Here is a 16,294-nt window from a genome sequence, read left to right as displayed (position 1 = left end):
CTCCGAGACACCCGCCTTCGCCTGTCTGGAATCTAAACATAGTTCTCACCAGACTAATGGGTCCCCCCTTTGAACCTCTGCACTCTTGTGAAATACAATTTCTGACATGGAAAGTGGCTTTTCTAGTAGCGATCACATCGCTAAGACGGGTTAGTGAGCTGCAAGCCCTCACTATTCTGGAGCCTTTCATTCAGATTCATGCTAATAGGGTAGTGCTGCGTACCAACCCTAAATTTATGCCTAAGGTGGTGTCACAGTTCCACATTAACCAAACAATTGAACTGCCAGTATTCTTCCCAAATCCTGATTCAGTGGCAGACAGAGCACTGCACACACTGGATGTTAAAAGAGCTCTCCTGTATTGCATAGACAGGACTAAAGATTTCAGGAAAACTAAGCAACAGTTTGTTGCCTTCTCTCCACAGCACAAAGGTAGCCCAATTTCAAAATCAGGTATAGCCAGATGGATTGTTAAGTGCATACAGATCTGCTATCAAAAGGCTAAACGCACATTAACAGTTCCCCCAAGAGCACATTCCACACGCAAGTTAGGGGCATCCATGGCTTTCCTAGGTGACATTCCTCTAGAGGATATATGTAGAGCAGCCACATGGACCACCATACACACATTCACCAAACACTACTGCGTGGATGTACACTCCAAACAGCAAGCAGCTGTAGGTCAGGCTGTTCTCAAAACTCTTTTTCAGACTGCTGCAGCTGGCACGGGCAACCGCCGCTATGGGTGATACTGCTATTTATTCTATGCACAGATATAAATTCAGCAGCCCACATGCCTCGAACGGAATATGCTACTTACCAGTATGCATCTGTTCTTGGCATGTAGGGCTGCTGACATTTATATCGCCCGCCCTCCTCCCCGGTGCCTGTCGCAGCTGTAGCACTCAGAATTATTCTCAGGCATGGTCATCACTTACTGTATCATACTCCATCTATTCCACAATGGCGAAAAACAATCTGAGGATGCCCATGCGCACTGTAGTCCAGGGGAGGAGCCACCTATCTCGTGATACTTCGAAGACTCTTCCAGGACAACAATGTGCAATCATCCGGACCCAACACTAGGCGGCGATCTATGCACAGATATAAATGTCAGCAGCCCTACATGCCAAGAACAGATGCATACTGGTAAGTAGCATATTCCTTATTGTTGATTCATCTCAGAAGCAGGCGCTTTGAGCAGCATCTTCTAAAATTGTAGTCACCTGGGAGCCTGCACGCACCCTTTGATCGGAGCTGCCTAGTGCCGTTTTTTTTTTTTTTGCAACCCTGGGTAATGTGTACCTGTGACAGAAGAGGCGGCCGCCTTCGTGTCTGGCTAGGTCCATCTCCTCTTTCATGTAAGTTTAAGATCCCATCTGAGAAGATGCGTCTTGGACGTCACACAAATCGGCTATTTACTGTGGTCTTTGCTCTAATAAAGACATCCCATAATGTATTATTTTTCAACTGCAGTATGCTCTGGACTTGATTGCCCACGTGTCATTTGTTTTGTAATTAAGGACTTTTTGCCCTTGCTGTGTTAGAGGGACATTTATTGATTGTATGATGTTTGGTGGACACATAAATGTTTGCTACCCTTGTGAGCACACCCACCCCAATGTATTTAAAATTGCATACATTATGTGTTTGCTATGATAAATTTGCAAAATCTCCCCCTCCTCCTTGCATTTTTCGGGGAATTGTAGAACACACAATTTTATTTGGTTCTTGTGCAAGGTCAAACAAGCATTGGCATAGCCAATAGGTCTCGCATTTGGGACCTTATAAGTGTTAAGCGAGACCTATTGACTATGCCAATGCTTGTTTTATCTTTCCATGCTATTATACCTCAGTACCTTACTTTGTATTAACCAGATATCACCAAGACGTTTTGACTTTAGAACACTTAGATAACATTACATTGTATTGTCATTTCTTGAGCTGCATTCTATTGTGCTTCTTGTTGCAGTCAGTGCATTCTACATTTGCTCACCTAATTTAATTCCTTGTATTGCTATTTATCATGCACATATATATAGTTTTGTGAAAGGTTATATTATATTAAAGCGTAATAAATTGGAAAGCAAGCTTATAGGTGTCCTGATTTTATGATTTTTCTTTAGAAATCCTCAAAGATTTGGCAGCTGGGTTGAAGTGAACAGCAATTCTAATGCCCAGTGTGCAACTAATAACCGAGATGGAAGGCCTCTCAACACAGATTGTGAAATAAACAACCGAACTGCTGCAAATATAAGGACTTTAAATATGGCGTCATCATTGGGTATGATTTTAGAATGTAGAGTGTTTTTGTTTAACTTGATATTGTATGTTTTTTACCTTTGCTCTTCTGTGTGCTTTTCTAATACAAATTTGATCTTTCTTTAAATACTATGTAAAATCCAAGATTTAAAGTTCTTCCACCAGCATCTAAAATATCATGAATTTCTTCATGCAAATCTCTGTAACAGATAACTGTATGTGCTCTTTCTCCATTTTCTGTTGCATATGAGGCTTCAGTTTGTATACTATTTCCTTAGTAAGTCATCCAGTGCCTGTGTGAATAAAGGGTGGTGGAAAACGTATTAATACTCATCTAAAAGCAGTGATTTTACCCATTTATAATTTTTTTAAAGAATCTTCCAATTAGAAATTGAATGTATTTATGAATGTAGATTACTGTAAACTATTAAACTTTACCAATTTGAACCAAGCATATTTGGAGACCATCTTGATATTATTATAGGCCCTAGCCCAGCTTTCCCTGACTAACAAGTCCATTGCTCGACCCTCAGAGTGTTTTCGTCAAACGTCGAGAGCTTTTAGTCGAGTATCGCCGGACATGCTAGCTCAAGCTCTCACTTTACATCCCTGCCAGCTGTCAGGCAGTCTTGAGGTCGATATTGACCGCCTGCAGAGCTGGCTGACGGAGCGTTTTGACAAATTAACCCTTGTCACAATAGTCCGCAAAAACTGTATTCGGACATCTGCCCCTTGGTTTTCAGCTTCCCTGGCTGTTCTGCGCCGCAGCTGTAAGAAAGCGGAAAGAGCCTGGCGCCGTCATTACGACCCCTCGGATAAGATCGTTTATAGGGAGGCCATCAAGGATATCATGGTAGTATTTTGGTGGAGAAGAAAGCTTATCTAGCTCGTAGAATAGAGGCTGCTGCTATGGCCAGTAAGGGAATTTTCCTTATTGTTAAGGAATTCATCTCTCCCAGCTCGGCTCTGCCCACACATCATCACTCCGAATCCTGGGTGTCTCTTATGGCCCCTTTCTTCACGTCCAAAATCAAGACTATCCAAGATTCATTTCCCCTTTCCACTCTGGTGATCCCCTCTGATATATATGCCCCTATCTTTGTATCACTCCCGGGCGATGGTCCTGTCCTGGCTACTTTCCCCTCTCTCTCTCTCTTGCCTCCTCTCTGGATCTGATCTCTAAACTTAAATCCGGCTCTCCACGGGATCCTTGTCCAGCGAAGGTTTTGGCAAAAATGGCTCCTGCCATTAATGAGCTTATAAACCCCGTGCTCAACTGTTCGCTGAATTCGGGAGTTGTTCCTCAGGCTTGGAAACATGCCTTGATCCTGCTGCTTCTGAAGAAGCCCAACCTTGACCCTCTGTTGCATGCCAACTATAGGCCTATCTCCCTCCTCCCGGCTTTGGCTAAAGTCGTGGAGAAGCACTTACACTCCTCTCTTGCGAACTTCCTTGAGAGCAACAACATCCTCCATGATACTCAGTCGGGCTTTCGGGCCAACACGAGTACGGAGACGGCTCTACTGGAGGTGACGGATGCCATCAGAGAGGTGTTGGATGCTGGAGGTAAGGCCTGCAGGTCGTGCAGAATGCTGCTGCTAGAGCCATTTACGGGCTTCATCGCAGAACTAGTGCGACTATCTTATTAAAAAATCTTCATTGGCTCCCCATTAAAAAATGAGTGGCTTTTAAGGCTCTGTCACTGACCTTCAAGGCGCTCCATGGCACAGGAGCGAAATCGTTTGGCTTTCTATTTGCTTACGAGGAAGCTAAGGTCAGCTTCCTTGGCTCTGGCTCAAGTTCCATCAATTAGACGGGCCAGGATTGGTGGACGTTCTTTCCGCTATCTGGCTCCCAAGCTCTGGAACGCCCTGCCAGTGTCCATGAGACTCAACGCAAGTCTATTGGGTTTCAGGAGGGAGCTAAGGTCCTGGTTCTTTGTCCAGTAGGTCCTTTGCTTGGTCCCTTTTCGCCCCCGATGTCGGTTTCTTAGTTTTTATTAATGCGCCGGGACACTCCCCGGAGTAGCCGTGCGCTATATAAAATTATTTTAACATAACATAGTCTGTTCTATCTCAGTGATCATCTCTGCAGTCTGTGTACCTTTTGTGTTTCACTTTGTTTTATTTGGGGGAGGGGATTCTTTCTGTCTTGAATGCGTGTTTTTCACCTACCTTCCTCAGCGAGTAGTAATATTTATTTCAGTGTTGCAGTACCTTCTTCTATACCTGGAAAGGCAGGCCAGATTTAACCTGCGTTTTTTTAAAGTTTATCACCCTGTAAAATTTGCACCTTTTGAACAAAAATAAGGCTTGTGCTATTTTTGGAAGTGAGCAATTGATTGCCGTCATAGACATTGCCCATGTTCCTACACTGTCCCGCTGTCGATTCTACTCATTTTTCTAAAGCCTACTTATGCTCACAGTGAGTGTACTTAGACGAATAGATTGTTATTGTTATTTTTCCTTACTGTCCAATAATAAATTGGTTCCAGTAGGCTGACCAAGCTGGGTACTTTCAAGGGAAATACCTGCATGTGGGCCATCTTCACCTGACTATTATAGTGTTTCTAGAAAGGCAACTTTACTTAGCTCTTCTTCCCTGCCAGGCTAGTTTTAACAGGGGCCAATGATGTTCCCTGCAGAAAGAAGAGAACCATAGCACCTGCATCACATTAAGACATCCGAGGATCACTCCATTCTTCTCCAATGAAACCGATGCCATTACTTGCAGTGGGTCCCCCAGTGATTCTATCCTTGTTGTGATGGATAAGGTAAGCAGTGGTGTATGCTATTTAGAATTTAACCTACAGAAGACTACCTGTCTTCCACTGCAGCCCCTAATCAGGCAACATATTGATGACTTGCCTTTTTGTCAATAAATGTTCTGCAGGATCCCTAGGAACTTCAACTGTTCTGCTTACAAAATCTAGGTTCTCAAGCATTGGATCATCCTAGTTACTCCAGTATTTGAACTTTCATAGATTTACATGCTTGAATCATTACCCATTGTCGAAATGGGAGTCCCCAGTATATTTAAAAAGTAATTTTAGATTAGACATATGATTTAAAGGCTTAAGGCCTCATTATTTAGTAACATACCCAAGTCCTTATTTTGATAAGGACCCAAACTTAGAAAACAACCAATCAGATGGCACCACCCTGTAGATCCTTCCTGAGAGAAGCTCTAGTCCCTCAGATTTTATACTGCATGTCGTGCTAGGCAGTCTCCACTGAGCTCTGCTCAGATTTTTCCTCAACTCTTTGGAATCACCTCTTCTTCAGGTTTTTGTTTTCTTTTGAATAGAAATGTATATATTATCCGTTTTTCGGTGGAATAAACTGACGCCTCTATGTCACACACCTGAAAAGGCCTGTTCTGGCACTGTGGCACCAGCAGCAAGAAGAGACTGCACATCATTGATCCCCATAAGGACTGCCTTTATTGTCTATACCCAGACCATAAACCTAAGGTAAGGTATGTCGCAAGTTTTCTTCAAAGACTGATAGATCGTAAGGGTAGGCTTTTACTATGGCTGCAAAGGTTTAAGACATATATGATTCCTGTTCTCTTCCAGGGGATACTCATCAATAGTCATAAGCACTGAATAGTCCCGCCCACGTGCGGGACCCCGGAGCAATAGCCAATAATATGCATATATCTACATATATATATATAAATACATATAAATATGCATAAAATAACCATATATATATATATATATATATATATAGATAATATGCATATACATATACATATGCAGCCCAATATACACCATACTAGGCTCAAAAACTGCCATTATTGCCTATAAATTCTTTACATTTGCTAAATAAAGACATATAAATTACATTATATGATAATGCAAAGAAGAAAACACTGTCCTGGTTTTCTTTGAAACACACAACCTTTATTTTCAAAGGTAAAAACAGGCAGGATCATAGAGGCAGCTTTTGCCTAGATAGGCTGCATTGTAACAGAAAAATCTGGCGCCGTGCCTTTAAGACCTCTGTGAGCCTCCAGGCTCCCATCATGCACCACAGGTGACAGTTAGGTCAGTTCTTTTTTCCGGCTCCTTCTGTGAGGATCCTGGAGCATTGAGCTCGCCAGTTGGTGATATATTTTCACTTTCTTCTGGTTTTTCTCTTAATTTTTTTCGTCTTTACTCGACGTCTTTAGTCATTATCTGACTAATCAACAATTTTTTTGCTGTTTTTTGGCTATTTTTCCAGTCAAAATGCCGGCCTTATTTGTTAAGTGTCCGGCCTGTGGTAAAAAAATGGCCAAGACAGACTCTCATTCGGTCTGTGTAGCTGGTCTACCATCTTCTCACAAGCCAGAACTTTGCTACCACTGGAGTAAGCTTTCAAATAGGACTTTGAGAGAGAGAGAGAGAAGATCAGGCTTCAGTCCCTGCATGACAGAGGAGAAACTGTGAGTGGAAGAGAAGAATTTCATTCCAAGAAGCCTTCTTCTCAGCACAAAGAGCGCAAGGACAGAGGGGAGAAGAGAAAACATCGGTCTCCTTCAACTTCGAGGGACAGATCTTCTTCCAAGGTACCTGTGTGCTCAAAATCAGCATCGAAATCGCCGTCGCGGCATACGTCGACGTCGAAGCATCCCTCGCCGTCGAAGAAGAATTCGCCGTCGAAGCAAGGTGAGAAGCGACATGAGCGTAGGCGGTCCCGGTCTGGCTCGCCTACGACTGCAAGAGGGCGGGACTCGACGTCGTCTCATCGACATCGACGGTCGCCGTCGAGAGGCTCGAAACATCAGTCAAGGTCGCAGTCGAGAGGTGCCATGACGTCGGCGTCAAACCGGGCAGTAGAGGTTTCGACGTCGAAGATTCTCAGTCATGCGACGTCGAGGCACACGACGCCAAGATAATCATCGCTGTCGAGGCGCCTGACGTCGACGCCGAAGAGGCAATCGCCGCCGAGGAGGTGGCCGCCGAGGAGAACGCCGCCGAGGAGAACACCGCCGAAGAAATCGTCGTCTAGGAAGTCGCCTTTGAGGAAGTTGCCGTTGGAAAAATCGACGTATAGGAGGAGGTCGTCGACGTCTCCAGCAGCAAAGAGGCCTAGAACGGTGTCCAAAGACCGGTCAAAGGTTTCTATTGTGTCTTCTGGGAGTTCCTCTTCCTCCCATGGGCTGCGGATTGTACAAATCTCTCCAGAGTCCTCAAGAGCACCTTCACCTACAGGGGATAATATCTCGCCACGATGGCTGGGGGAGATCAGAGACTGGAAGATAAGAAAAATTAACCTTCCCAGGTCTCGTTCCAGGTCTCCGGTGTCTGTAAGACTTGCTTCAAGATCAAGGTCACCTCTTGTGCAGGTGGTACACTCTCCAAAAAGACGTGAGCGTACTCCTCCGAGAGTCTCCATCGGAGAGGAGGCGAACTTCACCCTCTCCTAGGTCTTCGCGTCATCACTCTTCTAGAAGACACAATGCTAGATCTTCGACAAGGTCTACGAATTCAAAGAGGAACTACTCGCCAACTCTGTCATCAACTCCTCCGAGTAGGATTTCACCGATTTATGACGTGATTACTTTTAATGAAGTTCTCTGTCGTAGTTGCAGCGAAACTTAATATCGAGATGCCTGTTTCTACTGCCAAGACAATGGTCTTTTTCGAGACCTTGCATCAGAAGTTATCATCAAGGCCTTTACTTCCTCTGGTTCCAGGTCTGTTGGAACCTGCGGAGCACAAGTTCTTAACTCCTGCATCTTTGAGAGCGATTCCTTCGCGGATCGCAAAGAAATATAAGGCTCCGGACAATGATCCTGTATTTCTGAGGTCTGAGCCACAACCTGATTCAGTCATCGTCTCAGCGGCTTGTAAGAATCAGACAGGAGCAGCATCATCCTCTGTGCCTCCTGATAAAGACAGTAAAGCTATGGACTAAGTAGGAAAGAAAATGTGTGCCACTTCTGCTTCCTACATGAAGGTTGCCAGCGCCTCCGCCTTACTGGGTCGCTATGACCGCGCACTATGGGATTCCTTGTCTCGGTTTGCAGAAAAACTTCCCAAAGAAGACGAGCATGATTTTCTTGAAATCCTTCATGAAGGTGGGCTAGTGGCTAACCAGGTGATTAGCGCAGCTGCAGATGCTTCCGACCTGTCTACTCATGGCTACGCTCATGGACTCTGTGCAAGACGCTCAGCTTGGCTAAGGCTTACGGGACTTAAACCTGAAGCACAACACCGAATTCTTAATCTGCCGTTCAATGGTAAACCGCTATTTGGGTCTCATGCTGACGATGAGATGTCACGAATGAAGACGGAGCTTGATACTGTGAGAGCTGTTGGCCTCGAAAAAAGAAAGGACAACTTTAAGAAAAAATACCGTCCTTATGATCGGAGACAGAACCAGCAGAGGGTTCTCAATGGTCGTCACAGCAGAATCAGGGAGGATCTCAGTTCTCCCAGCGTCGTCCTGGTAGAGGAAGAGGGGGCATTTCCAGACAGTCTGCACCTGGAAACAAGCAGCAGCAACAAAAACAGTGAGTGCTTGCTTCCCCTGAGCCCATTACCCACTCCGGTGGGGGGGGAAGTGTTCGTTTTTGCCTGGACGAGTGGAAAAACATCACAAACGACAAATGGGTGCTGAATATTGTGCAAAATGGATATGCAATCAGATTCAAGTCTCCTCCACCTTCCATTCCTCCTCAAAAGTCTGTGTTCCATCGACTTCATCTTTTGAAGCAGGAGGTGTCTACGTTAATCTTAAAGAAAGCCATCGAGGAGGTCCCGAGGGCATAGCCTCTGAAAGGCATTTACTCCCGATACTTTCTAGTTCCAAAGAAAGGTCCAAACAAGGAGTTCAGGCCCTTACTAGAACTCAGGCGCCTCAATCAGTTCATTCGGCGAGAAAAGTTCAGAATGCTGGCGTTACATCAAATAATTCCACTTCTGTATCAAAAGGACTTGATGTGCTCCATAGATCTTCAAGATGGTTACTTTCACATCCCCATCGCCCCAAAGCATCGGAAATTTCTAAGTTTCTGCATACAAACCAGCCATTACCAGTTCGCAGTCTTGCCCTTCGGGCTAAAGTCAGCTCCTCGCACCTTTTCAAAGTGCATGGCAGTCGTAGCGGCTTTCCTAAGGAAGAGACATATTTTTGTCTATCCCTATCTAGACGATTGGCTGCTAAAGACTGCGTCTCCGAGTCTGCTTCAGCAACATCTCACGTTCTGCATACATCAGCTGCGGAGGCTGGGCCTGCACGTGAACTTCAAAAAGTCTATCCTCAACCCCACACAGGGGATACACTATCTGGGCGCACTTCTGGATTCAAAGGACGCAAAAGCGTATCCTTCGGAGGAGAGACTATCCTCCATTCTCCTCAAGTGTCAAACCTTACTAAAGACTCATCGACCAACGGCCAGACAGATCTCGTCTCTGCTAGGGTCCATGGCGTCTTGCATTTTCCTCGTCCCGAACGCCAGGCTGCACATGAGACCTCTGCAGCAGTCGCTGGAGGATCAGTGGTCCCAGTTTTCAAACCGTTGGGACGACAAACTGTCACTACCTCTGTCAGTGCGAATCTCCATTCAATGGTGGATGCAGCGGAGTCATCTGGTAGTGGGAGTGCCCTTTCAAGAGGAATGCCCAGTCGATCGTTGGTGACAGATGCGTCCCTGCAGGGATGGGACGCCCATCTGGGGTCCCTTCAAGTTTCAAATGCCAGTTGTGAAGGATTTTCTGGAGGGTCTCAGGAGGACCACTTTGGGGTTCTTTACCAAGACACTAGTTCCTGCCCGGCTGCAGAGCTGCAACTGCCCTTGGGTATTCAGGAGCCTGGAATGGATCTATCCCTGGGGGAAGTGAAGCTCGCCCTAGAACGCTTAGCAGTGGGGAAGGCGCCAGGCTTGGATAGGTTACCCGGGGATCTATTTAGGCACCATCCGGACATCTGGGGCCCATACCTTCTTATTCTTTTCAATGCTATTCTTGGAGGTATGGCGATTCCTGAGTCGTGGTTGGGGGCAGAGATCGTGCCCATCATAAGAAGGGTTCCACTCTGCTCCCTTCCAACTACAGGCCTATAAGTCTTATAGATGTGCCCCAGAAGGTATTTGCGCGCCTCATCTTGGATCATCTCCTGGACTGGGTCGAGGACAATGACATCATGAGCCCCCTTCAGGCTGGCTTCAGGAAGAACACGTCGACCATGGACCAAATCTTTCGCCTCCTTCTCCTGTATTGGAAGACGGTCACGCTAGAGGGAGGTCGACTGTACATGGTCTTCGTGGACCTGAGGTCAGCCTTCGACCTGGTCCCAAGGGGGAAGTTGTGGGAGGTTCTTCAGAAGCTAGGAGTTCCCCCCCACCTCCTCAGAATCATCATTAGGCTGCATAAGAACAACTTTGCGGTAGTGAGGTGTGGGAGGGATGGCAAGCCCTCGGGTAAATTCCCAGTCCACCGAGGTGTCAGACAGGGCTGCGTTCTGGCTCCGACACTGTTCTGTCTGTACATCAACAGTGTCATCCAACACCTTGACGCTGTTGGGGACAATGATGCCCCGGTTTTGGCAGGAAGGAGGGTTCCGGCAATAATGTTTGCCGATGATACCCTCCTTCTTTCCAAATCCCCCATGGGGATCCAGAGGATTGTGGATGGTTTTGGCCACTTCTGTCGACAACATGGGTTGGAGGTGAACACGGATAAAACCAAGTTCATGATCTTCAACCCCCCTTCCAAAACCAGACCCAATCCAAAATTGGGGGGAACTAGCCTTGAAAGGGTCTCCACTTTTATATATCTGGGGGTTTCCCTACAAGAAAATCTGACATGGGACTCTCAGGTAGCAAGATCCAGGTTGAAACTTTCCCAGCTAACGGGCGCACTCCTCAGGGTGTCCAATAGATCTACTTTTAAACCTGTTAGCCCGGCTCTTGAAATGTACAGGACCCAGGCGAAGGCAGCTGCCTTGTATGGCAGTGAGCTGTGGGGTCACAAAGCCGGGAAGGCTATGGTAGGGGTGGAAAACTGTTTCTTTAGACGCTTACTTGCTCTCCCGCAGGGCACACCACTCCTCCCTCTAAGACTCGACCTGGGCATTCCGTCGATCACAGAGGACCTACGGTCGAAACCTATGAAGTTTTGGCACCGGGTATGGTCCACCGAGGAGCTGCACCATTATAGGCAGGACCTTATACACATCATGAGGCTGGACGTTAATGGTAAGATTCCTTGGCTGGCATACATCAAGTCAGAATGCTTTAGCCTGAAACTGCCTGACCTTTGGGACGATCCTGCTCAGGGCTGTAGAAGGATTTCACGCAAGTCCCTCGCACAACTTTACAAGAATGAAAGCCTTGCTGGTATGGCCAATGCACATGACAGCGGAACTCTGACGGGGCGTTTTTTAGCATCCAAAAATTCGTATGCCTTTGAACCTTTTATGGATTTTATTTACCCGCTTCTGGCGAGGAAATTGTTCCTGCAATGGAGGTTTGGCACGCTCCCTACTAAAGTTTTTACCTACAAATGGGCGTCAGGGGGCGACAAGCTCTGTCCATGCTGCAAAGCTAGGGATGAAGACGATCTGCACATAATGTTCTGTTGTTATGTCTATCGGAGCCCGAGGAGGCGCTGGTTAGCTCCACTATGCCGGAACCTGGGCTTCAGGAACTATTTACAGGCTTACAGGGTTCTGAAAACTAACACCCTGGGCCACATTGTGTTTGCGGTTTCTAAATTCCTAATGGCAGCATGGCTAATAAGGAAGAAAATGTCAGGTTAACTTATTTTACCTTGTACTTTCTAAACATTGCAGCCCAATTGGTTTTATTGTATATATTGTGTTTTATCTATATGTATTTTTACTGCTTCTTTTATGGCCCATGTGGCCGAAATAAAGAATTTTTGGATTGGATTGGTAGTGGGAGTGCCCTTTCAAGAGGAATGCCCAGTCGATCGTTGGTGACAGATGCGTCCCTGCAGGGATGGGACGCCCATCTGGGGTCCCTTCAAGTTCAAGGAGTGTGGTCAGAGAAAGAAAGGCTGTATCACATAAACATGTTGGAACTCAGAGCTGTCCATCAAGCTCTCAAGGCTTTCTTTCCAGCGCTCAAGTCATCCTCTCTGCTTGTTCAGACGGACAATACAACAACGATGTACTATCTGAACATGCAGGGTGGAACGAGATCCAGACCTCTGTCGCTGGAAGCACAGGCAATCTGGAAGTGGCTTCTGGCTCGGGGTATGACAATTTCAGCTGTCCATCTGCCCGGTGTCCTCAATGTCCAGGCAGACGACCTAAGCAGACACTTCGCAGAAGCACACGACTGGGTCTTAAAACACAAAGTGATGAGATGTCTTCCAGGCCTGGGGGTCACCAGAAATTGATCTCTTCGCGGACGCCGACAACGCAAAATGCCGCGTCTTTGCGTCCAGGTACCCACATCGAGGGTCCAAGGGGAATGCTCTATGGATGGACTGGTCAGAGACATTACTCTACGCTTTTCCACCGATTCCACTCATTCCCTTGGTGATCAAGAAACTGTACAAGTCGAAGACAGACATGATTCTAGTGGCTCTGGATTGGCCTCGCCAATGGTGGTACCTGGATCTCCTGCATCTATCCAAAGTTCCGCACAGGAGGCTTCCTTGCTGTCCGGATCTGCTGACGAGAGAGAACGGCAGGGTGTTCCATCCCAACCTGCCGTCCCTGAAGCTAGCAGTATGGTTCCTGAGTTCGTCCAGTATGGACATCTAGGCCTCTCGCAGGACTGTATGCACATTTTAAGAGAGGCAAGGAGAGCTTCTACAAGAAAGACGTATGCTTTCAAGTGGAAGCGGTTTTTCATGTGGTGTGCTGCTGAAGGTCATGACCCGATTCGAGGTCAGGAACAGGTACTGTTACCATACTTACTTTCTTTGGCCAAAGCAGGTTTACAGTATTCCTCTATTAAGGTCCATCTGGCAGCAATAACAGCATATCGAAAGTCCCCTACCCAGGTGTCTTTCTTTCAAATGCCAGTTGTGAAGGATTTTCTGGAGGGTCTCAGGAAAGTGCATCCTCCTGTGAGGGCTCCCTCGCCCACTTGGGAGCTTAATGTGGTTTTGTCTAAATTGATGAGCCCTCCATTCGAACCTATACATAAGGCCTCCCTTCAACATCTGTCGTGGAAGGTGTCCTTCCTTGTAGCTATCACTTCTGCGCGCAGGGTGAGCGAGATTCAGGCTTTTTGTGCTACAGAACCCTATCTCGTTTTCCATGCGAATAGAGTGGTGCTTCGGACTCATCCCAGATTCCTTCCTAAGGTAGTCTCGGATTTTCACATTAACCAGTCAGTGACACTACCTACGTTTTTTGCTAATCCGAGCTCTTCCGCTGAAAAAGCTCTACACTCTTTAGGTTTGAAAAGAGTTTTGAAGTTTTACCTTGATAAAACTAAGAGTGCTAGAAAGACTGATCATCTGTTTGTGAACTACGGTGCTCTGAATACGGGCTTGCCTGCTTCTAAGAGGTCCATTTCTAGATGGATTGTTTCATGCATTTTGTTATGTTATCAGTTGGCACGGAAACAGCTCCCGGGTAGACCGAGAGCTCACTGCACTAGAGGAAAGGCTGCTACTATAGCAATGCTTAAAAATGTTCCTGTTCATGAAATTTGTAAGGCAGCTACATGGCGTTCGGTTCACACCTTTGCTCGCCATTACAGCCTTTTTTCTGATACTCAGGCGGATGCCCAGGTTGGTCAGGCATCCCTGAGGAATTTGTTTGGGTAATATCTATATTAGTGTACCGTTTAGAGAGTCTGGTATTCGTCCGCAGGGTATGGGATGGGCTTGCTACTCTATTCAGTGCTTATGACTATTGACGAGTATCCCCTGCAAGAGAAGGATTAGTTACTTACCTGTAATCCTAGTTCTCTTCCAGGGGTATACTCATCAAAGTCAGAAGCACACCCACCCGCCTCCCCGGGCGAATACCAGAACTTTCTATTTTACATGTTACCCATGCAGTTATCACACTGTTATACACCGTCCAAAAGAACTGACCTAACTGTCACCTTTGGTGCATGATGGGAGCCTGGAGGCTCACAGAGGTCTTTAAGGCACTGCGCCAGATTTTTCTGTTGTTACAATGCAGCCTATCTAGGCAAAAACTGCCTCTATGATCCTGCCTGTTTTTACCTTTGAAAATAAAGGTTGTGTGTTTCAAAGAAAACCAGGACAGTGATTTCTTCTTTGCATTATCATATAATGTAATTTATATGTCTTTATTTAGCAAATGTAAAGATTTTACAGGCAATAATGGCAGTTTTTGAGCCTAGTATGGTGTATATTGGGCTGTATATGTATATGCATATTATCTATATATATATATATATATATATATATATATATATATATATATGGTTATTTTATGCGTATTTATATATATATATATATATATATATATATATATATATATATATATATATATATATATATGTAGATATATGCATATTATTGGCTATTGCTCCGGGGTCCCGCACGTGGGCGGGACTATTCGGTGCTTTTGACTTTGAGGAGTATACCCCTGGAAGAGAACTGGGATTACAGGTAAGTAACTAATCCTTTCTGCTGAGGAGAGTGAGGTTTCCTCCAGACCCTCCCCTACAACACCTCAAAAAACACCACTGGATGACTCTCCAAGACGTTGCTGTCAACAACCTCCAAAGAAGTTGCACTGAAAGTCTTCAGAAGGTGCTGGAAAGCAGGACCCATCTTCCAAGTTGCTTGCTCCACAACAGGAAAAAAGTTCAGTTTCTGTCAAAAAATCCACTCAGAAACTGGCTTCACAACCTTCTACTCCACCTGTGAAGGTTAAAGATACTTTCAAAAAGCCTAACTCAGTCCCGCCAATGGACAGCTCGTCGGCAGCAGCCTTGACGAGGAGGAAATTCTCATCGGGTGCTTTTGTGGTTATGTCCTCGTCGACCATAGTCGCCAGTATCACAGTTTAATTGACGGTGATCTCCTTGTCAATGAAGTCCTCATCGACAAGCCAGGTTCCCTTGTTGATGGGGAAAATCACCAAGGCTTCTGAGTCGTCGTCGAAGAAGCTGCCAATGACGAAGATGACGGGTCTGTCGACGGCGATTCCTGTGTCAACGACAGGCCTACCATCGACAGCCCTCTCCTCGACTATCTTTCCCATCATTTTGTCGACTGCCTCTTCGACTTTTGTATAGTCGACGGCGATTCAATTGTCCTCGCCTGTATTGTCTGCGAAGAACTTTACCTGTTTTTAAAAACCTGCTGTTTCAACTAGTAAACAGTCTTAGACCTTTATCAGTTTCGAATGGTCTCAGTAATTTAATTACTACATTGATGCAACCATTTAAAAAGTTTTAGTCCATTATACACAATGAAACAGAATACGTCCAATCGGAATTGATGAAATGGTAACATTGCTTCCAAACATTGGAGCTCTTCGAACGCTCTCCAAGTGAATTGCCTCGAGCATCACGTTGTTGCCACAATATCGAAAATTTCTATTCTACTTTGTCACAGCAGTATAACTTGTGCTCTCCATATAAACAGTGGCTGCCAAGTAGAACACAAACTTGATATCCCTACAATTAATCTCGAATCAGAATACAGGAAATTAAGAACCACTCCCGTCCACTTTTTTGCCCTGATGAGAATCCTGTGAATGGACATTGGATTCGAAATGCGTTGGTGTTCATCATACTACCGGGTCCTAAAAACTATAGTAGGGGGCGTGGCCAAGCAAGGGCTGAAGATGGCCGTGTAGGAGGAGTGCTCCGTCGTCCGGCCTAGCCCGCAGCAATCCTGAATTAAAATCCGCAGTGTCCCTCAACAGGAGATCGGAACGCGAGCGGAGCCCATCCCTCTGTTTCCGAGGTTCGGGGGTGACCCAGAGGTGGAGATATGGCACCTGAAAGTTTCGACCTCCGACTGGGCCTGACCCAGGGGCCTCCAGTGAAGTCTACCCGAGGGAGAGCGCCAGCTGGCACCTCAAGGTTTGGCGGTGGTGCCGTGAGCCTGGGTGCCATCAGCTGAGAC

At 46.0% G+C, this 16,294-nt stretch overlaps 1 protein-coding gene across 6 annotated transcripts in view; it reads left to right on the top strand.

The window, feature by feature from the left end:
- Positions 1-16,294, top strand: part of PCM1 (pericentriolar material 1) — a 1,361,399-nt gene that overhangs the window by 332,263 nt on the left and 1,012,842 nt on the right. For all 6 annotated transcript variants that reach the window (XM_078678108.1, XM_078678107.1, XM_078678103.1 and 3 more), the window contains one exon: positions 2,127-2,284. In XM_078678108.1, the coding sequence (XP_078534234.1) occupies positions 2,127-2,284 (158 nt within the window). The remainder of the gene's footprint in view (positions 1-2,126; positions 2,285-16,294) is intronic.

The sequence above is a fragment of the Lissotriton helveticus genome, chromosome 2_2 (genome assembly GCF_964261635.1).
Source record: "Lissotriton helveticus chromosome 2_2, aLisHel1.1, whole genome shotgun sequence".
Taxonomy (NCBI): Eukaryota; Metazoa; Chordata; class Amphibia; order Caudata; family Salamandridae; genus Lissotriton; species Lissotriton helveticus.
The sequence above is the reverse complement of the archived record's forward strand: the minus strand, read 5'-3'. Positions and strand labels throughout refer to the sequence as shown.